General features: G+C 37.0%; 1 protein-coding gene across 2 annotated transcripts in view; it reads right to left on the bottom strand.

The window, feature by feature from the left end:
* Positions 1 to 19,259, bottom strand: part of LOC140171728 (uncharacterized) — a 243,489-nt gene that overhangs the window by 200,805 nt on the left and 23,425 nt on the right. Inside the window, exon 1 of one of the 2 annotated variants that reach the window (XM_072195038.1) lies at positions 10,078 to 10,199. The exons of the other annotated variant lie outside the window; for it this stretch is intronic. Within the exon in view, the coding sequence (XP_072051139.1) occupies positions 10,078 to 10,178 (101 nt within the window). The 5' untranslated portion in view covers positions 10,179 to 10,199. Of the gene's footprint in view, positions 1 to 10,077; positions 10,200 to 19,259 lie in introns of those variants that run through there. 2 annotated transcript variants of the gene reach the window in all.

Here is a 19,259-nt window from a genome sequence, read left to right as displayed (position 1 = left end):
AGGTTTTAAAAGTATTAACACTACATATCTCAGAAAACAGTACAATATAGCAAAATCGAGGAAAAGAGGGGTCAGCATTTTTTACTCATATTTTGAAGTTTCATTAGGTTCCTAAAGTATTCATGAAAATAGTGATGAAAAATTCCCATATCCCCCCTGAGCAAGATACCAGACCACCCTAAAACCGCCCTAAAATATGATTCTGTTAACCCCTGACAAATTTGAAAATATTGAATTTTGCACACATTTCAGATGATATGTTTGAATATAACACAATGATTTATCAGTTTATTTTTTCTGTCATGTAATATTACATATTTTTACAATATAAAAATGCAAAGCAAGCTTAAAATTTTTTTTGGAATGTTCCATTTTCAGCTTGAGGGGTGAGACTATATTCTAGTATTTTTGAAATGTTGAAAATGCCTAATTTTCCCCAATCTTTGATGGAAAAAATAAAAACCTTCATATCTTTTTTTTTTTTTTTTTTTTTTTTTTGTCATAAATTACCCCAGTATTGATGTTTACAAAAATGCATTCAAAATCATGGAGACTTCTTTAGTATTTTACTTACATGTCCACCAATTCAGGGCACTTTTAACAATTAGTCAAATGAGGCATTTGTGTTACTTACACTTCTACTTCCATATCACTGCATATGATGATGACTTTAATTCAAAATTGCAATATTTTGTTTATCACTCTATACCACATGACTACGGTGACACAAACATGTGATATTAGCAAGGTTAGTCCATTATTTCAAAGGGGTGTTTGACGAAAACTGGGGTATCGAGGTTTTTGCTATATTTCACTGTGTAAAATGGCTGATATTGAGCAGATAATAGCTGTACGGTCTGCTAAATGCTCATATCTCTACAGTATGATGCTAACTAGGAGAGTTGCATTAACGTGGTCAAACTTAACAAATATGGTTATAACAATAAGCAACAAAAGACTTTTGAAAAATGCTTTTTTTTACAATATCCAGGTCTCCATGTTCAAAATGCCTTCGTTCATAATTTTAATTTGTGTGTTTTTATAGGAAATATTTTATTTTTCGTTAAACATTATTCCACTATTGCTGTTTGCACAAATATGCAGTCATATCATTGAGACAACCCAGGCCTTGCCGTGCCTAGATTTTAAAGGCTTAGTGGTTAATCACTCGCTACCATGATGCTAGGCGAGTGGTCGAATTTTCACAAATATAACTTATTTGGGTATAATCAAGTAAAGCTTTGGTCTTAAAATGGTATCTATGTATTTCGCGCGCTAAAATTTTTGACTTTCTCCGCTAGGAGGGGCATAAAATCGATTAAATGCTGAATTGGTTGATTCGATGGTAGATTTGGGAGATTCAGCGCAAGTAGTGATATTAAATGTTTATGGCGAGTGGAAAATCGCCGCTAGAAATCGAGTTTAGGCGGCGGTGGCGGCGAGAGCGATCGCTTCGATCAAACAGCAAGGCCTGCAAAAAATTGCATCTTACTTACATGTCCACCAATTCAGTGCATTTTTAGCATTATCCCATTATTGCTGTTTGCACAAATATACAGTCATATCATTGCAGAGAATACCATAGCATCTAACATATCCACCAATTCAGAGCATTTTGAACAATTGGTCAAAGGAAGCATTTGTGTTTCTTCAGGTATTTCTTACACAAACTACCGGTACTTCCTGTACAACAGATGGTAATGATTTCAACAAAAATACGTTTAACATTGTGTCACTGGGGTGTTTGTAGAAAACTTAATTATCATGGTTTTCACCATATTTCATTGTTTCAGTATGGTTAACATTGAAGGATAATACATAAATGGTCTACCAAAATGCTGAATCGACAAATTTTACGCAAAATTGCAGCAAAAAGCGGATTAAAAAAAATTAAAACCAAAATCAAGACTTCAAATAACCAATTAAATTCAATATATTTACAACAGCTACATTCTAGCATTGGGAAAAAGTAGTCCACTTTCGGGGCTTGTATCCGATAAACTGAAATACTCTCCATGATTTTTATTTTTTGATTTAATTAGTCTGGAATAAAACTAGTTTACCTGTGAAAATAAAAGATATGAAGGTTTTTATTTTTTGCGTCAAAAAGTGGGCAAAAAACGCATTTTTCCTTTTTTTTCAAAAAAGTGAAAAATAGGAAAACACCCCTCCTAAAAATGGAACAAACCAATTAGATTTTTTTACGTTTTCTGTCATATCTGTTAAGGGTAATATATCAACTTGATACCTACAGAGTATATTTTTATTGTGAATGTTTTTCTATATCTTTGATCATCGTTAAAATACTCATTTTCTAGCCTTTTCGATGTCATTGGCCCATTATAAGCAAACTTGTTCTAGAGTGATGCCTCTGTATTATAATGGAATAGCCCAAGCTTCAAAATACCCTTGATTGTCATCTTAGACATTATAAAGGAGAAACACTTTCTTTTTAATAAAAATACACAATCAAGACTTCAAAAAACCAATTAAACTCAATTTCTTTACAACATCTGCATTCTAGAATATGGAAAAAGGAGTCCACTTCCGGGGCTTCTATCTCATAAACTAAAAGACTCTCCATGAATTGTATTTCTTTATTTAATTAGCCTTGCATGAAACTAGTTTACATGTGAAAATAAAAAAAATTAAAAGGTATGAAGGTTTTTATTTTTTGTGTAAAAAAGTTGGTAAAAAACACATTTTTCACTTTTTCTCAAAAAGTGAAAAATAGGAAAACACCCCTCCTAAAAAATGAAACAACCCAATTAGAATTTTTACTTTTTCTTTCATATCCGTTAAGATTAATATGTCAACTTAATACCTGCAGAGTATATTTTTGATTATTAATGGTTTTCTATATATTTGATCACCTTGAAAATACCAATTTTTTAGCTTTTTTGTTGTTGGAAAGGGGGAGGCAGGAGGTCATTTTAGGGGTCTTGTATCTCGTACCAGAGGGGTCGTGAGATTTTTTAATGTCACCAGTGTGCATAACTTGGGACACTTGCTCAACCATGAAAGAAATCCGCCTACCCTAGTTTTCCTCGGTCTGTCTGCTTCTACCAGATATTCCGTGTTAAGGGTCATGGAAGAAAAGTTTCTGCAGATGTCTTGAGGGAGTTCGTTCCAAGCATAACATGATCTGTAGTGAAAAGTTCTCTTGCCAGGATTTATGTTCCATTTTGGAATGGTAAGAGAATTGAAAGTTTGGCTTCTGGTACCATGAGTATGAAGAGATTGCATATAAATAAATTGAGAGGATAAGTAAGATGGTGCATTATGGGTAAGGCACTTGAACACAATTATCAGAAGTTGTTTTTCCCATCTTGTATGTAGTTTATCCCAGTTAAGGAGGCACACAGGATCACTAATTATCCATTATTATTCACCTCATAACTCGAAAACTATTAATGTAAAGTATATAAAAGTATACATTTTTGAAAGGAAATGAGCTCATAAATTCATTTAAAATGTCAGTAAAGAATAAAAAAGTACAATTTTTGAGAAAATCCAAAAAAACGGCTTTTTTGACCAAAAATTTTTGGTCCGCCACAAAAAAATTATTTGAAAATCAAAAACTGTAAAACATGAATTTTATTAATGTAGACAAATAAATCTAGAAAGTGTTTTTTTATTTTTTCGAAATTTTGCTTAGTTTTTAAAATATAGGCAAAAAATCAGTAAAAGCGATGTGACCCGTGTTCAAATTTTTGAATCATGGGTGATAAAAAAAGTTCTAGGCCCTAAATTAAAAAAATGAAAAAACACTATCTAGATTTTTGCCATATCTAGACGTTTGACTTAAAAACTTACCTCAGTGATGCTTCATTTAGACGCTATGGCGGACCAAAAATGGTTGAAAGTGGTCAAAAGTGAACTTGCGAAAATCGCGATTTAGAAAAATACAGCGAATTTTAGGTCCATTTTTGAAGATTATTCCATAAATATATAATCCGGTGACTTGTGACGTTTGGTCAAGTTAGAAAATGAGAAAGGGCGTCCAACTGCAGCAGATTGGCATTTTTTTGGTGATTTAGAAGGTAAAATATACAATATGACAAAATTATCCGTGCACATTCGGCAGATGTTTATCCACATGGAGTAGCCATTTTATTTACTTCAGTCTTGTTTCCATGGTGCAGCAGAGCGTCCGGCAAGGCAGCGGCGTCGGCGTCGGCGTTTGAGGAGCGACTGGTAGCGGACAGACAGACAGGTTACGTGAATAAGTTGCACAGTGCATGGTCGTGTTGCCTTGAACGAAACCATGATTATTTAACTTAGAACAATTTTGTCCTGTACAGAAAAAAAAAAAAGATCATGCTCTGTATTAAAATTTGCGGACATCAGAACATTAAAAGTAGCATAGAATAACTGACAAGCAATTATTTTAGCAGATAATCAGGAAGTTTATGAAATGAAGAATAAATTGAGACATAATCATGATAATTGCGATTTCTGTTTTGTCCTAATTTTCATAATTTTGCTTTAAAAATGCAATGTTTTTAATTTATCTGTTTTTGGTGATTTTCTTTTTTTTTTTTTTTTTTTTTGGTGTTGACAAATATTGCATTTTTATGTTCATTGTCCTTTTCTGAACCATAAACATGATGTTGTTACTACTCGTTGCTTTTTCTTGAGAGGCACCACCGCTGCCCGTCAGCGCCAAAGATAGGGGCCTAGGCATTTTAACGCCCGTTGTAGCTAGGCCTATACCTACATCACAGGAATCCCAAGTAAAATTTTAAAAGATTCTGATGTGTCGCATTACTCAATATTCCGTTTTTGTTATTGTAATTGTTTGTTGTTATCATATTTTATTTTTAACTTTTTACGGAATATCAAAAACGTACAAAAGCCACAATAAAGTTGTAAAATATTTTGTACCGCATAAAAGTGAATAAAATACAACAACAAAAATTTAAAAAAGTGTGTCTGTTGTTGTTTGCAATCAAATAAACGTGTAAAAAGTGGGGTAAAAGTTGTAATATGTCTTGAATAAACTTCTTGTAAAACGGAAAAAAAGTAGGCCTATATATATGTTAACGGGCAAAACACGGAGAGGTCACAAGAAAACTGAAAAACAGGGAAATTGACATAGCCTAACAAAACCGAATTTCAAAAGTAGAAAACGGAACACTTATGGCTTTAAATTAAATTGTGGTTTATGCAGTAGGCCTACCGTATATAGGCATCATGCTATAAAGAGCGTTTTAAAACACTGCATGAAAACCTGTTACCTTTTAAAGTATACAGAAAACATTATAAACGTGAAAGTTGAAAGCCAGACAAACATTGCAAATAAAAAGTCATTCGACCAAAACATTCGCAAAAAGTGTTGTAAAACCAAAAGCCTTTATCGCAATCATGGCATATGGTAGACCTAATAGGCCTACTATGAAAAAAAAAACACAATTTGCGTTTTCGATTATATTTCTCGTTTGAAATCAAAACAAAACAAAAACAAACAAAAGATTCACTATTCTGTTCATATAAAAAACCCACTTTATACCACTATATCAGCACTTTTTTGGCGAAATTGATCGAGTAGGCCTACTGATTCTGGGACGGACACGGTGGTGGTCTGTCGGCCGGCAGTTTCGCAATGCAATGGTGCAAGCTTTACCTACCTTGGAAGAGATCAATACCGTGACGATAAGCGGTACATGTAGTGATCGCGATTGGCGACTCAAGCGCCTCAATCAGCAATCACCTCGCCCATCCAGTTTACCATGTGTGCGTGTCTTTGCTAGCTGCATCGCCGCAGTACGCCAAGCACTGAGAACGCGATCTATTGCGGAAAACAATGATTTATTTGCTTTTGCATATTGACGAATTTTTAATGAAAAGGGTCTTTAAAATAGCTTTTCTTATGGTTCAAATTTTAAGATTTCTTTAAAATCTATTAATGACAAGATAAAATACGGTTTGAAGATGACATTAGTGATGAAAACTCAATTTTGGCCATGTAACACTTCAGTGATCCTGTGTGCATCCTTAAGAGACTCCATCATATCATTAATAGGAGTTCTTATATCTGCTGACAAAAGAGTACGAGCAAGTCTATTATGGTGCACTTGCAGTGAAGTTGAAAGGGTGTTTATGCAATTTGTCCAAACAGGACTACAATAGTCAAAGTATGGCATGACAAGGGCATTGGCAAGCATTTTAAGGGTATCATTTGGAAGATAATACCTAAGTCTACGGATTATGCCAATGCGCTTTGAGATATTAGAAGAAATATGGCTTACATGTTCATTCCAAGATAATAATTCATCAAATACAACCCCAAGATACTTGAATTTATCAACTCTTTCAATATTATTACCATTGTATGAAACATGTACCGTTGCCATGGAAACATCATATATGATTTTGAATGTATGTAATAATGTATGGCCATGTATTAAAGGTTCCCTGAAGATGAAAACATTCTGTCTATAAAACTTTTCCAAATATTAAGTTTTTTCTTAATATCTCAAAAACAGTTTTGATGGAGTTGGGCCCTTCTTCCACTCAGGTATTCAATTGAATACCTGAGTGGAAGAAAACTCCATCAACACTTTTTGAGATACTAACAAAAACACACTATTTGAAAAACTTTTAAGAGACAGACTGTTTTTATCTTCAGGGGACCTTGAGTACTGGTACATGAACAAACATTATAACATACATTTGAAATGATATTGTTGCAATGGCAACAGTACAGGTCTTTTAAGATATGATAAACTCATTTTGGTAAAATGGACTTGGGCCCTTCTTCCACTCAGGCATTCAATTAAATGTAATAGGTCTGTCACACTACGACGGACTGGATCAACGTACATCACCGAATACAAAAATATTTTATTCGGTGGAAAAATCACCAGTCCGGCAGAAGATTCGGTGGGATTTTGGGTCCGATTCCCGTTCGTCTCTCTATGCGTTGTGGCCGCTAATAATCCTGCAGGCGTCTTATATCTGATCGTTCAACGTCCGACAAATGACCGGATTTGGGGTCCGATTCCCGTTCGTTTCTCTATGCGTTGTGGCGCTAATAATCCTGCAGGCGTCTTATATTCGATCGTTCAACGTCCGACAAATGACCGGATTTGGGGTCAACGTCCGACAAATGACCGGATTTAGGGGTCCGATTCCCGTTCGTCTCTCTATGCGTTGTGGCGCTAATAATCCTGCAGGCGTCTTATATTCAATCGTTCAACGTCCGACTAATGACCGGCGAATCCGTCGCATGTGGCACCAACAGGGACGTCCACCCTATCAGAAAAGTGGGGGAGGAGAGGGTGTTTGAGAGGGTTTTTGACCCTTTAGAGGCAGTGACGTAGCAAGCACTTTTTCAGGGGGTGAACAAAGTGGGGAAAGACAACTTTTAAGGGGGAAAACTGGAAAAATGGTCAAATATTGGCTAATAAGTACAAAAGGGCTACAAATCTTATATATCAGGGCAACCAGCGTCCGGGGGCAATAGAGGTGAGAAACCTTTGGACAATGAAGGCCCAATTGAAACCATTTGTCATTTTTTGGATCAATTTTAGCACTATTATTGGGTACTATTTTAGTTTGAAACAGCCGCAAATTGGTGAAAGCGAAAGCCTAATTGAAGCCATTGAAAAGTTTTCACCATTATTGTATAATATAAACAATATTGTTTTAAAAATAACACGTGGATGTCCATAGCAGAAGAAAAAAGGAAGACTTGTCCATTTTTCAAAATGAAGGTCCAATTGAAGCCATTTGCATGGGGACTGTAGGGCCTATTTACATTATTAGGCCTACGCCTATTGTGTAAAAATTTAGTTTTAAAAATGGAAAATTTGGAAAATTGTTTTTGGTGCATCATTTTTACACTATTATTGCCTTAAACATGTTAAACAAAAAACAAAGAAGGCCCGAACTGAATTTGCAAAATTTAAAATGTTACACTGGTCCACTGACACTTAGATATAAGACTTCAGACTCGTAATTTCAGGTAAAGCATGCATGGATTGATATGTTAAAGTCAGTAATAGACCTAAAGTCCGTCTTAAATACTGACTTTGGTGACAAAATGTCACGGGCCCTACATATCGACGGGCCGGCAGTAATTTTCACAGGCTTTTGGGCCAAGGACCCACCTTTAAGCACTGCCTATAATAATCACAGGCCTATACTTAGGCATACTGCTATCCTGGGCCTACTCAATAACGTACAATTTAACCTTTTCTCTTCTTTTTTCTTTCTTGTCAATCACTAAAACTGGTAGGAATTTGATATCGCGTCCTCTACCCTTCAGAAAGTGCCCCTCCCCCAATACATGCATGGACCTACTTATTACGTGCAATTTAACGTTTTCTCTTCTCTGTTCAATTTTTCTCACTTTCTATTCTTTTTTTCTCTCCTTTCCCCTTTTTTCTACTTGTCAGTCACTACTAAAACTACTGGGGGGATTTGATATTGCGTCCCACACCCTTCAGAAAGAGCCCCCCCCATGATCGATGCACATGTTCGCCATAGGCCTACATCCGGCACAAAAACCTGCGAAACCTCCCAAACACCTGCGGTATATAAACGAAAGAATAACAAACAAACCAATCGAATATATACAGGATCGCATGCGAACACACATCGGACAACTTCCGAACATGTGTATCCGGCACACTCCGTTTCAAGTTTTGTGCATGCACAAAACTTGAAACGGAGTGTCGACGGACTAAAAAAACATCACCTAACACAAAACGCATTTGGCGGATAATAGCAGGACATATGAAGAACATAAAACGAACATTGACGAACACTAACGGATTTGCTAAAATACCGTCCGTTTCTTGTACGGAAGACCGATCCGGTGTAGTGTGACACTAAGACGGACTGGGTCAACGTACATCACACCAAATATTTGGGGGTGAAGGCCTCACAGGCGTGTTTGCAAGCGAACACGGGCGAGTGCAACGAACAAAGAACGAACATGAACGAAAGGAGAGCGAACAAACTCCGGCAATATGCAGCACCATACGAACACACATCGGATAAATACCGAACATGTGTATTCTGTACACTCCGTTTCAAGTTTTGTGCATGCACAAACTTGCCGACGGACTTAACGAACATCACCTAACACGAAACGCATTTGACGGATGATAGCAGGACATAAAAAGAACATAAAACGATCATTGACGAACAACAACGGATTTACTAAAATATCATCCGTTTCTTGTACGGAAGACCTATTCGGTGTAGTGTGACAGACCTATAACACTATGTATACTACAATTAATGTAGTTTCGTTTTTCATAAAATATTTTGTGCTAATGCATAAACTGAAAATGCTTTGAAAAAGAAACCATCAGCACCACATATATGTACACATACCACCAAAAATACAAAACCTGCACACCCCCTCCCAAATTGTGTGTCAAGCGGGGACACCCACATGTCAAACGGGGATGCTCACACACATTGTTTGTTTTCAATCGACCAACCGGGGACAAAATGGTTGAATCCAAAAACATTTTTTGATGGAATACGCTGGCGAAGTTACGTAATAATCGGATTAACTACCATAGTAATATAGGTGAAAACAATTTTTGAATATACCACGTTGCACTGATACGTTCACGCAGTACCTCTGCATTGAACCATATCATGCTGATCACTTGCACCTGTAAGATTTAAGTTTCTTTGAAAAGACCAGTATTGTATTCAATCTATGATTGCAGACATACACAGGTGATGAGTGTATTAACCTGCTTGTAGTGCAGCGCGATATGTGACCATCCAGCACAACTGAGCCCTGAAGTCGACAATCATAATTTTTGAGATATTCAACCAAAATATTCTGCTTGAAATTAGCTTTAAAATGATGTGTATCATGTCTATAGTACTTGACATTCAAGTAGTGAAAAATCAATAAAACAGTCAATAAATCCTTTGTTTCCTATTGTTTATTGTTAAGTTCAATGGAGCATATCTCAATAGTGGCACTGGAGACATCCGGGCTCAGTTGTGGTGGATGGTCACATATGTTCAAAATTGTTTTCACCTATTGCTATGGTATTAATCTGATTAATTACGTAACTTCGCCAGCATATAACTACCTACCTACTGCCTAAAGTAGGCCAACATTCTGGATTAGAATGCCTTCTTCTATATCTACGTCTAACATCCCTTGATCCTGGCCGAGACATCTCAGTAACTACCATACCTTCCCATCCTATTTAATTTAACCTCAGTCACCCATGTCACTAAAATGCAACAAACTTACATAAAACCCACATGATCAACAAAAAAAGCTAAAAATAGAGAAGACTCAAACTGTTTTGGAGCCCTACAGGTATATGCCAGGTATATGTGACAAAAGAAGTGTAAACATGGTATTTTGCGAAAGGCAAAGCGAATATCTAATGCTTGAATTACTCTGCTATTGTTTAGATTATGTACATACACTATATGCTAAATATTGGCTATGAATTTGATATCCAAACCAAATTCACTGGACAAGTAACCTTTACATGATTGGGTTCAACTGTTCAGAAGTAAAGGTGGTGTAAACAATGGCGGCACCAGGATATATTTTTCGGGGTGGGGGGGACATTTGAAGGCAAAGTGAATTTCAGGGGGGGGGGTCAATAAATTTTGTGCAATTTTTTCCAGGCATTGCACCGCTGAGGTCCCAGGCATTGCACAACTGAGGTACTGGGCATTGTAGTCCGAATAATCAGACCCAGAACAAAATATTAATTTCTGACATGATCCTGTTCTGGGCATTGCACAACTGAGGTCCCGGGTTCAAGGTACGGCTGTTCTAAGACAACTTTATGATGCCTATAGAGCTGGTTCACAGGCATTCCGAATGCCTCACAAGAATGCTACTGAATGCCTATTTACTCATTAAGCCCTCGTTAAAGCTCAATACTATTAACTTAGGCATTCCTAAGCATTCATAACTTAGGCATTCCTAAGTGATTCTAGGATTAGGCGGTTTGCTATAGGCACTCAGTGGCATTCGGATAAGTCATAGGCATTCGGTTTACAAACTTCTTAAGTAATAGGCATTCCACTGAAAAATTTCTAAGTATTAGGCATTCGGTTAAAAAATTTCTAAGTAATAGGCATTCCATTCAATTAGGCATTCTGCTAATAGCCTTGACTAGCATTCCTTAGTGGTTGACCCAAGGGTCAAACAAGTGCATGATGGGAATATATTTCTAACTGCCATTTTAAACTGGTGTGAATGCAGAGATGATGGATTCTAAATCCTTTCATGTTTCCAGCTTTATTATAAGCCTTATTTTACACTCTTTACATTTGGGATGTTACATGACAATGCATATTATGTGGACAACATCATACATGTATGGGATCCATGTAGTTATCTTTGTGTACAATAATATGCCACAATATGGATGGTGTAAGTATAGGTAAGCTTATAAATATGACTAGATGTAACTTTGAATATAGGTTTTTATGCAGGCAGTTTCTTGAAATATGGAATGGTCTAGTGTTAGGAAGGAGGAGCTAGTTATAGCATATTGGGTCTGTTCTGGGCATTGCACAACTGAGGTCCCGGGTTCAAGGTATGGCTGTTCTAAGACAACTTTATGAGCATTTGGTCAGGACCGCGATACCCGGCACTTGTTGGAAGACATCTAGTACAGCAGACAGTACATGTACAATGTGATTTTCTCATTTATAATTAGGATTACGTCATTGCCAGAGCTTGTTTATTTGTTCATTAGAATGATTGACAGCGGTGGGCGGACTTATACTCTTTGTTTTGTGAGCAGTACAAAAATGTGATTCTCTTATTAATTATAGGTCAAGGTAGGTCAATTCGGACCGTCTCTTCCCCAGACCTCTATGTAGGACTCTATGGTATCTTCTCATTACACGATCGTAGTAAGACTTGGCCGGCGACGACGCTTGTGAATTGCCTGTCTTCAACTGCTGTATAGCATGGTACAGGCAGTTTGTAGAGAGTGTCTTATCTCATTATTATAGTATCTCTGATTTGGTTTCCTGTCCATTCTTCCCAGCGTACTAATTTTGAAAAAAAAAATACCCATCAACATACCAAAAAGGGGTCATTGATATATAAAATGGGAGAAAATGTGACCCAAGTTTGCGTCCCATCATCCCTGACTCCCCGTATGGCCATTTGTACCGAGTACCACCCCACCCCCGACATCATCTTGGAAATAAGGGTTCTTGGCTGTCCTGTATGTGGAACCCTCAAGAGAAAAGGGTCCCCCAGAATCCTATTCAGGTCTAGAGTGGTTCTTTCTGACCTTTCCAGAACCATTTTCAGGGCTGAAATGGTTCTTTAATCTCTTATTTGTAGAACCATTTAAGCTTCCACATACAGGACAACTTCAGAACCATTTTAGGTTCTACTTAGAACCGTTTTTTTTAAAGAGTAGAGCCAAGCTTCGAGAAATCAGCTCTTAGTGTGTAACACAATCTGCAAGCCAGAAGGATAGACACTAGGATCTATACAACATGCTCATCTATCGGGGGCACAGTTCTTTAACCCCAATACATTTGCACATTCATTAAATGACCTTTGAACATTTGAGTACAAAAAACTCATACTATGCAACTTGAGGTCACATTTTGTGCTATGTGTTGTTTAATTGAGGTTATTGGACTATGTCATACACACTAAAAACTACGGGGTTATATTTTCCGTGGTCATTTTGAATTGACCACGTTTGGGGTTGTTTTGACCCTTCAAGGGGGTTGTACTGTTTTAATTTGACCACTTTCACGAGGTCATTTTAGCCATGATAACGTGGTCAAAAACTTAGTGGTCATTTTGCCCGATACCGTCGCGCATTGATATCAGTTTCAATCTTCCGCTTTGAAAATCTCAATTCATAAATGAGTTTAAACATGAGCTGCAATTAATGTTTGTTGATTAATAAATAAAACTAATTTTTTGACCGAAGTTACCCAATTTGTCAACTTTATAATGACTTGCATTTGAACTATTTGCACACACGGTGTGCATCGGCTCACGTGGTCACATCAGCGCCATATTTGTTCTGATTGTGCAGCTCAGCGGATTGTCGTGTGTGCTTGTCTGCATGATGGAATATGAAAAGTTAGTTGAAAAGTGAGACTGCAAGGATGCATATAGACCCTTGTCTATGCACGCAAATTCATTCCAATTTCATGCTGTCGTGGCTGGTGTCTTGGCTGCAGTTGTTATAAGCTTAGGCATATATCATGTAAGCTTATATATACGTGAACTGTCATAGGCGATGACTGACTGTGTGTGAGTGTGATACACAGATGCATTTTGCACTAGTTTGCTGTTTATGTAATGCTTTCTCTGTGCAGAAACACAGGCTTATGTCCTGGTGGGACCAGCATGACCATAGGCCTACTAAAAAAATCCAAACAACCCCTAAATGTGGTTATTGAGTAACCCTATAAAACAACCCTTTCAAATGGGTCATTTCATTTGACCCGAAATGAGGTCATTAAGTAACCCAATAAGGCAACCCTTTGAAGGGGTCATTTCATTTGACCCCAAAATGTGGTAATATTTTGACCCCAATGGGGTTACTATTTGACCCAAATACGTAGTCATTGCAATGTCCCCGACCAATGGGGTCAAAATGACCCCGTTAGTGGTATGGTGTTTAGTTGATAACTATGCTGGGGTCAAAAATGACCCCGTTTGGGTCATTTTTTGACCCCGTAGTTTTAAGTGTGTAGGGATGAGGCCTGATAGTGGTCTATAGTGAGAGTGACCTACATTGATCATCTGTGAGAGTCATGTGGCCAGTTTGGACATTCCTTTTTCAAAAAGCAATAGTGCTATATGATGGGCAATCATCACCGTAGATTGCTTTCATTTCATCATAGATTTTCTGAGCATTGTAGGCCTAACCCTTCAAATGCAGGAACTTAATCACGCTGCGTGCCTCAATTTTCACCATCTTGCAGGTTATGCGCCTACTGCCTATCTAGCGCCACCTGTAAAGAAAGTTAACATACTTATGAGATCATTTTTGGACCATAATGTACATAAGGACCAGTGATTACACTGACAAAATTTCATCGGTATAGCTCTTTCACTTCTGGGTGATGTCAAAAATTTTTGGATACCCCCTCGTATGATGGCTTTACCTATATAATATAATTAAAGTATTTCAAATGCAAGTTCACAGTTGTCTCTTTTATTTGAAACACATACTCCTTCTGTGGAAGACTTTGGAAAATAATGTTCCTGCAAAAAGGTTAGCCATTCACTATTCACAGAAAAAACTACAGCAAAACTAAGTAATTTCACAGTTAATAAGTCTCTTGTTGGGGCCAATTACAGTAATAGTAGAACTAGCTTAGTGTGCAGACTGCAACTGCAACGCCCTCAAGCGCCCCGACGGAAGCGAGCTGCCGTAGTAGTGGCTACCTAGTGTCGGTGAGTAAACATTCTTAGTCAGTGGCTATGGTTTAACTTGTAGCGCTGAATTTCACTGGTTTCTGCATGCCGTTTATCACACGGTAGACGGCAGCAATCGCATGGTCATGGAAGATGTGTGTCGAATTGCGAGTATGTAGCACGTTCTACAATAATTCAAGAGTTCATATCTCAGCTTATGTGAACTACTGCCCGAATCAGCCTCTATGAGCTATTGGATATAAAGATGGCGACATCATCATGTATTGGGCCAATCATTGATATTGTAAGAATAGGCAGTAGGGCTGAAGGACATTAAGCTTAAAATTGATGAGTGATCTAAAAGCTATACTTTGATTGGTTACTCAGATGATTATATCATGTAATTAACCAATCAGGACTCATCTTATATGATCCAAATAAATTTTATTATTTCTCAATTGATCCAATTATAGTGAGTGAATACAATGCTTTTAACCAACCCTTCATTAATGCTCTGCGTGCTAGCCATGCGCTTCAACGGAAAAAGTTGAAGCTTTTGAAATATTTTCTCAAAATATCAAGGGCTATCTTAAGAACTACTGAACCAATACTAGGCTTGTTGGTACTCATTTTAATGCATTTTTCATGCTGATTCCAAATATGGTCATGACAATTTACATTTATGAAATTTTTTAATTTAAAAAAAAAATTTGAAACATGTCGTCTGCAGTCGACACCCGCGTGAAGAGAGTTAAAATAATGATTATTGGATTCATGTGCTACAGTATGTGCATAATTATTTTATTAAATGTGCCATTGATGTAGCAAATGACAATAAATGGTGCATTTCATTTTAAATCCACACTCCCCTGTGGAAGATTCATCAAGGTCTTCCACAGAGGAGTACAGGTTTCAAACAGAATATGTAATTAGGTAACTTCTATTTGAAATACTAACCCCAACTGTGGAAAATAAACGGGGACCAGGATATAGGTAAATTAACCCTGGTCAATTCCATTTGAAAAACATACTCCCTCTGTGGAAGACTTTTGTTCATTCATTCCACAGAGGTATGATAGATTTTGAATGGAATAGCACAATTTGTCCTTCAATTATGTGAAACAGCAGTTATTCAGTTTTAATTGCAATGTTCAATCAAAATAATGATTTATTATGCAATCATTATTTCAATTGAATACTGCAATTATGCTCATATCTAACTAACTATTGTTTCACATTTTGAATGCCAAATAATGTGATCAAACTAGTGCTAGCAAACAGGGTTGGATATTTTTAGTGCTGGGTGAAATTTGATGAAAATCTTGCATATTTGGTACTTTCTTGCCAAAATTGACAGAATTCTTGATTAATTCAACAAAATTGTGCAATTTTGGACTCTGAGTGGTGGGGGCTCCAGTGCTATAATTGCAGCTGAGTGGTTGACTCCAAAACTGAGTGGTGGGCTCTGCCCAGGCCCGTAGCCAGGATTTTTGTGGGGAGTGGGGGTGCTGATTTTGAAAAAGTGGACTTTTTTTCTGGAGGGGGGGGGCAATTTTGTGAAAAGTGAACCTTTTTCCCCAAATTTTGCCTTTTTTTTTTTACAAAAAAAGCTTTAAAAAACCTAATTGTTTGGCTTGCAAATTCTTTAATTTTGGGACTTTTGTATACTTGTAAATTTGGGGTGGGGTGGGGGTTGGTGGGGTGCGTTGCCCCCTTGGCTCTGGGCCTGGCTCTGCCGCCCACCACCACCCACTGTAGTTATAACCCTGCCAGCAAATATCTAAGTATCTTTGAAATCAGGGGTATCTTAAAATTAGAGATAACTAAAAAATACAATTCTCCAAAAATTATAGATACTGCACACCAGGGGGTTGCACATTGATCCTCCCAAATGAGTTGGTTTGCTAACTCACCCCCCCCACCAAGAAAATTTCATCCCCTAATACCAAGGGATTTTTTTTGATGCAGCAACAAAATGATGCCCCCCCCCCCCGAATGCAAAGACTACAATATGTTACATGACATTAAAATTGTACGGATTCAGACTAGCTCTATATGTTTGTCGCCCTCTTCAGACTGAGGCATTGCATGCAGCACATACTGTACTCATATTGCTGTTCAATACACAATGCATTTGACAATATCGGATTCAAGAATTAGAAAACTAGAATACCCTGATTCATAAAATTTATATTGAAAGTTTTGGACAAAGTACTTGTTAATAAAAAAAATAACTCACAGAGGTTTATACACTGCCCTCACATGACAAAGCATGCATGCTATCTTCAGAAGACAGCAAAAACAAAATGCTTGAAATTACCAATTTAATTTGTCAAATTGTGGAGTCATAACTAATTATTCACTCAATTTGGTGGAAAATACTTACAAATTAGTATAATTACAATTACTATTTAAAAACAAAATATCCCGCACTTCAGTTTGCTCATGTGATAGGCAAAAAGCTTCATGTTAAAATTCAGGAACTTTAAAAATGAGTGGAAACACAAGAGGGCAGTATAACACTTTTCACAATGGGCATCTTTAGTTACTAAATAGTTTGTGCTGATGTGTAATTCTGATTTTAAACTGGTCATTATAATGTTTTGCAGATTTCTTTTTAAGCATTACTCCTCATCCTTGCGTGTACCCACGCAACGTCAAGCGTGTCCAGAGAACCTTGTTTATAATAAGTAATGATATGTATCGAGAGAAAAGTGGCTTTTTAATGATATCATATAATTTATAGATATTTATGAGATCATAAATAACCTGATTTAGAAGGGTTTCAAAAGAACAACAAGTGTGGTGGAATGAAGGGGTCTCCCCGTCAGTCCGAACCACCGCTAGTCCAAATGTTTAGGGTTAGGTTTAGGGTTAGGGTAAGGTTTAGGGTTATGTTTAAGGTTAGAGTTAGCGTTGGCGTTAGATAAACTTAAAATTCGGACTAGCGGTGGTATGGACTGACAGGCATTCGGACTGACAGGGTGTACCCGGATTGAAGACCAAATAGGCAAATATCATGACTAATGACAGGAAGTCTTGTTGCTATTTTGAAACTTGATTGTCTCATTACAAAGCTGAATTTCTACTCTTTGCCGAAAAGAACATCGCACACATGCTCAGTGTAAAAAATATGCTGCTTTTGCATACTGATTACATGCGATTTGATCAAAAGTGTTCAAGTATAAATTAAGCTTAAGAGCTGCTAGACTTCTCCGTTGTCCATTTGCCCATTGTGCATACTCTTGCTATTACATTTAAGCATAAAACTCTGATTTGTATTAATTTGTATACAATTGATAGATTTTCACATCTGATATTTTCAGTCACTGTACTCCCTCTGTTACTTAGCTTCCAAAGTGGACTACTGACTTTGGATTGCGGTTTACATGCTTAACACGGCTGTCTATGGATGAGATTGTTGGATTTCTGGCCTACTAAAATTGGCTATGATGTAATGCATCTTTAAATGGATCTGGCTTGTGATTGATCGCCCAGATCTCGCTATTGTTTAAATCCTCCAGGCACGTGCCATTACCAATAACTACATCGTACACAACAATCTGTGGAATTTGCAGCGCTTTGTGCTGGCGAAAGTTAAACTCTCACTTGGTGCATGGACATACGTTTAGTGCATCTTTGTACTCCATGCTTTGTGCTTGTGTTTAAATTGGATTGATAAACAAGTACACTTACAAAAGTGTGTGTAAGGGACAAAGTCTTGCTAAAAATCCAAAGTATATAGTAAGATATACATACATGTAGCATAGGATTTAGTAAGATCCTATCTGTTAGCATTGTGGTACATCAATTTATCACTTGGTGGTCTTATTATGGCAGCACCCATTGGTCATAGTGGCCATTAAATAAAGTGCCTTTTATAAATTAGCCTAAGCTAGCTGACTAACAAAAGAGTAAATTTGCAGACTGCTGTCACTGTGTGAACCAATTAGCTTAGTTTCCATAGTAACCTGTTCGCAGTTTAGCTGTTATAATAAGCACATTCTCTTTTATATCTTCATATAAGCTTGCACATACTGGGCTATTCTATGTGAAATCCATACACCCTCTATGGAGATGAACTTAAAGCCATATTATAACATTTGCTGCAGAGGATGACCTCAATATTTTTCAAAATTCTGTTTTTACAGGATTGTTACTGTATGTACTTAAAAAACTAACATACCCTGCAAAAATCAAGACTTAAGGTGCTGTAGTTTTGTCAAAATCTGAGATTTTGAATAAACCACAGGAACCGTTGTTTTATTATTACGATGGAAATATTAGTCGAACACGTACACGATGTGCATAACACAGTATGTAAATGGTGTGCGGGCGGTCGTGACATATCAAAAGAACCGACATGACTCACATTCGAATGAGTGGCTCGCATTGGCGACATATGTGCTGGTATTAAATAGCAATTTTCTTTGTATTGCCTCGTCTGATTGGGCCCAAATTAAAAGAGGACATATCTGACAGTGAAAACTAACATTTCGTACACTCATAGAAATTGTTCGTTGGCATTACTCAGTAAGTTGATGTAAGTCGTTGCTTCAACTTTCCGAGTAATGCCAACGCATACAATTTTGAGTAACGCTGACTCGATATCATTATGTTGGTCGCACTCATTTGCACTTACTTTATTGAGTTGTTACAACTCAGAAAACTAGGTTAGCATAATTTTCTAGAGGTGTGCTATAGTATACAAAATGTTGCACTGATTACAAAAATAAATATTTGAATACTGCTAATTGTGCAGAAAATGATCCAATTACGTGAATTAAGTAACGAAGTACTAAATTGGAATAACTCAAAACAATAAGTACCAGTAACTTAATATGAGCGAGTTACATCAACTTACATGTTGAGTTACAATAACTCAACTAATTGG

Source organism: Amphiura filiformis, chromosome 15, assembly GCF_039555335.1.
Source record: "Amphiura filiformis chromosome 15, Afil_fr2py, whole genome shotgun sequence".
Classification (NCBI taxonomy): domain Eukaryota; kingdom Metazoa; phylum Echinodermata; class Ophiuroidea; order Amphilepidida; family Amphiuridae; genus Amphiura; species Amphiura filiformis.
This window is presented reverse-complemented; position numbering and strand designations above follow the sequence as displayed.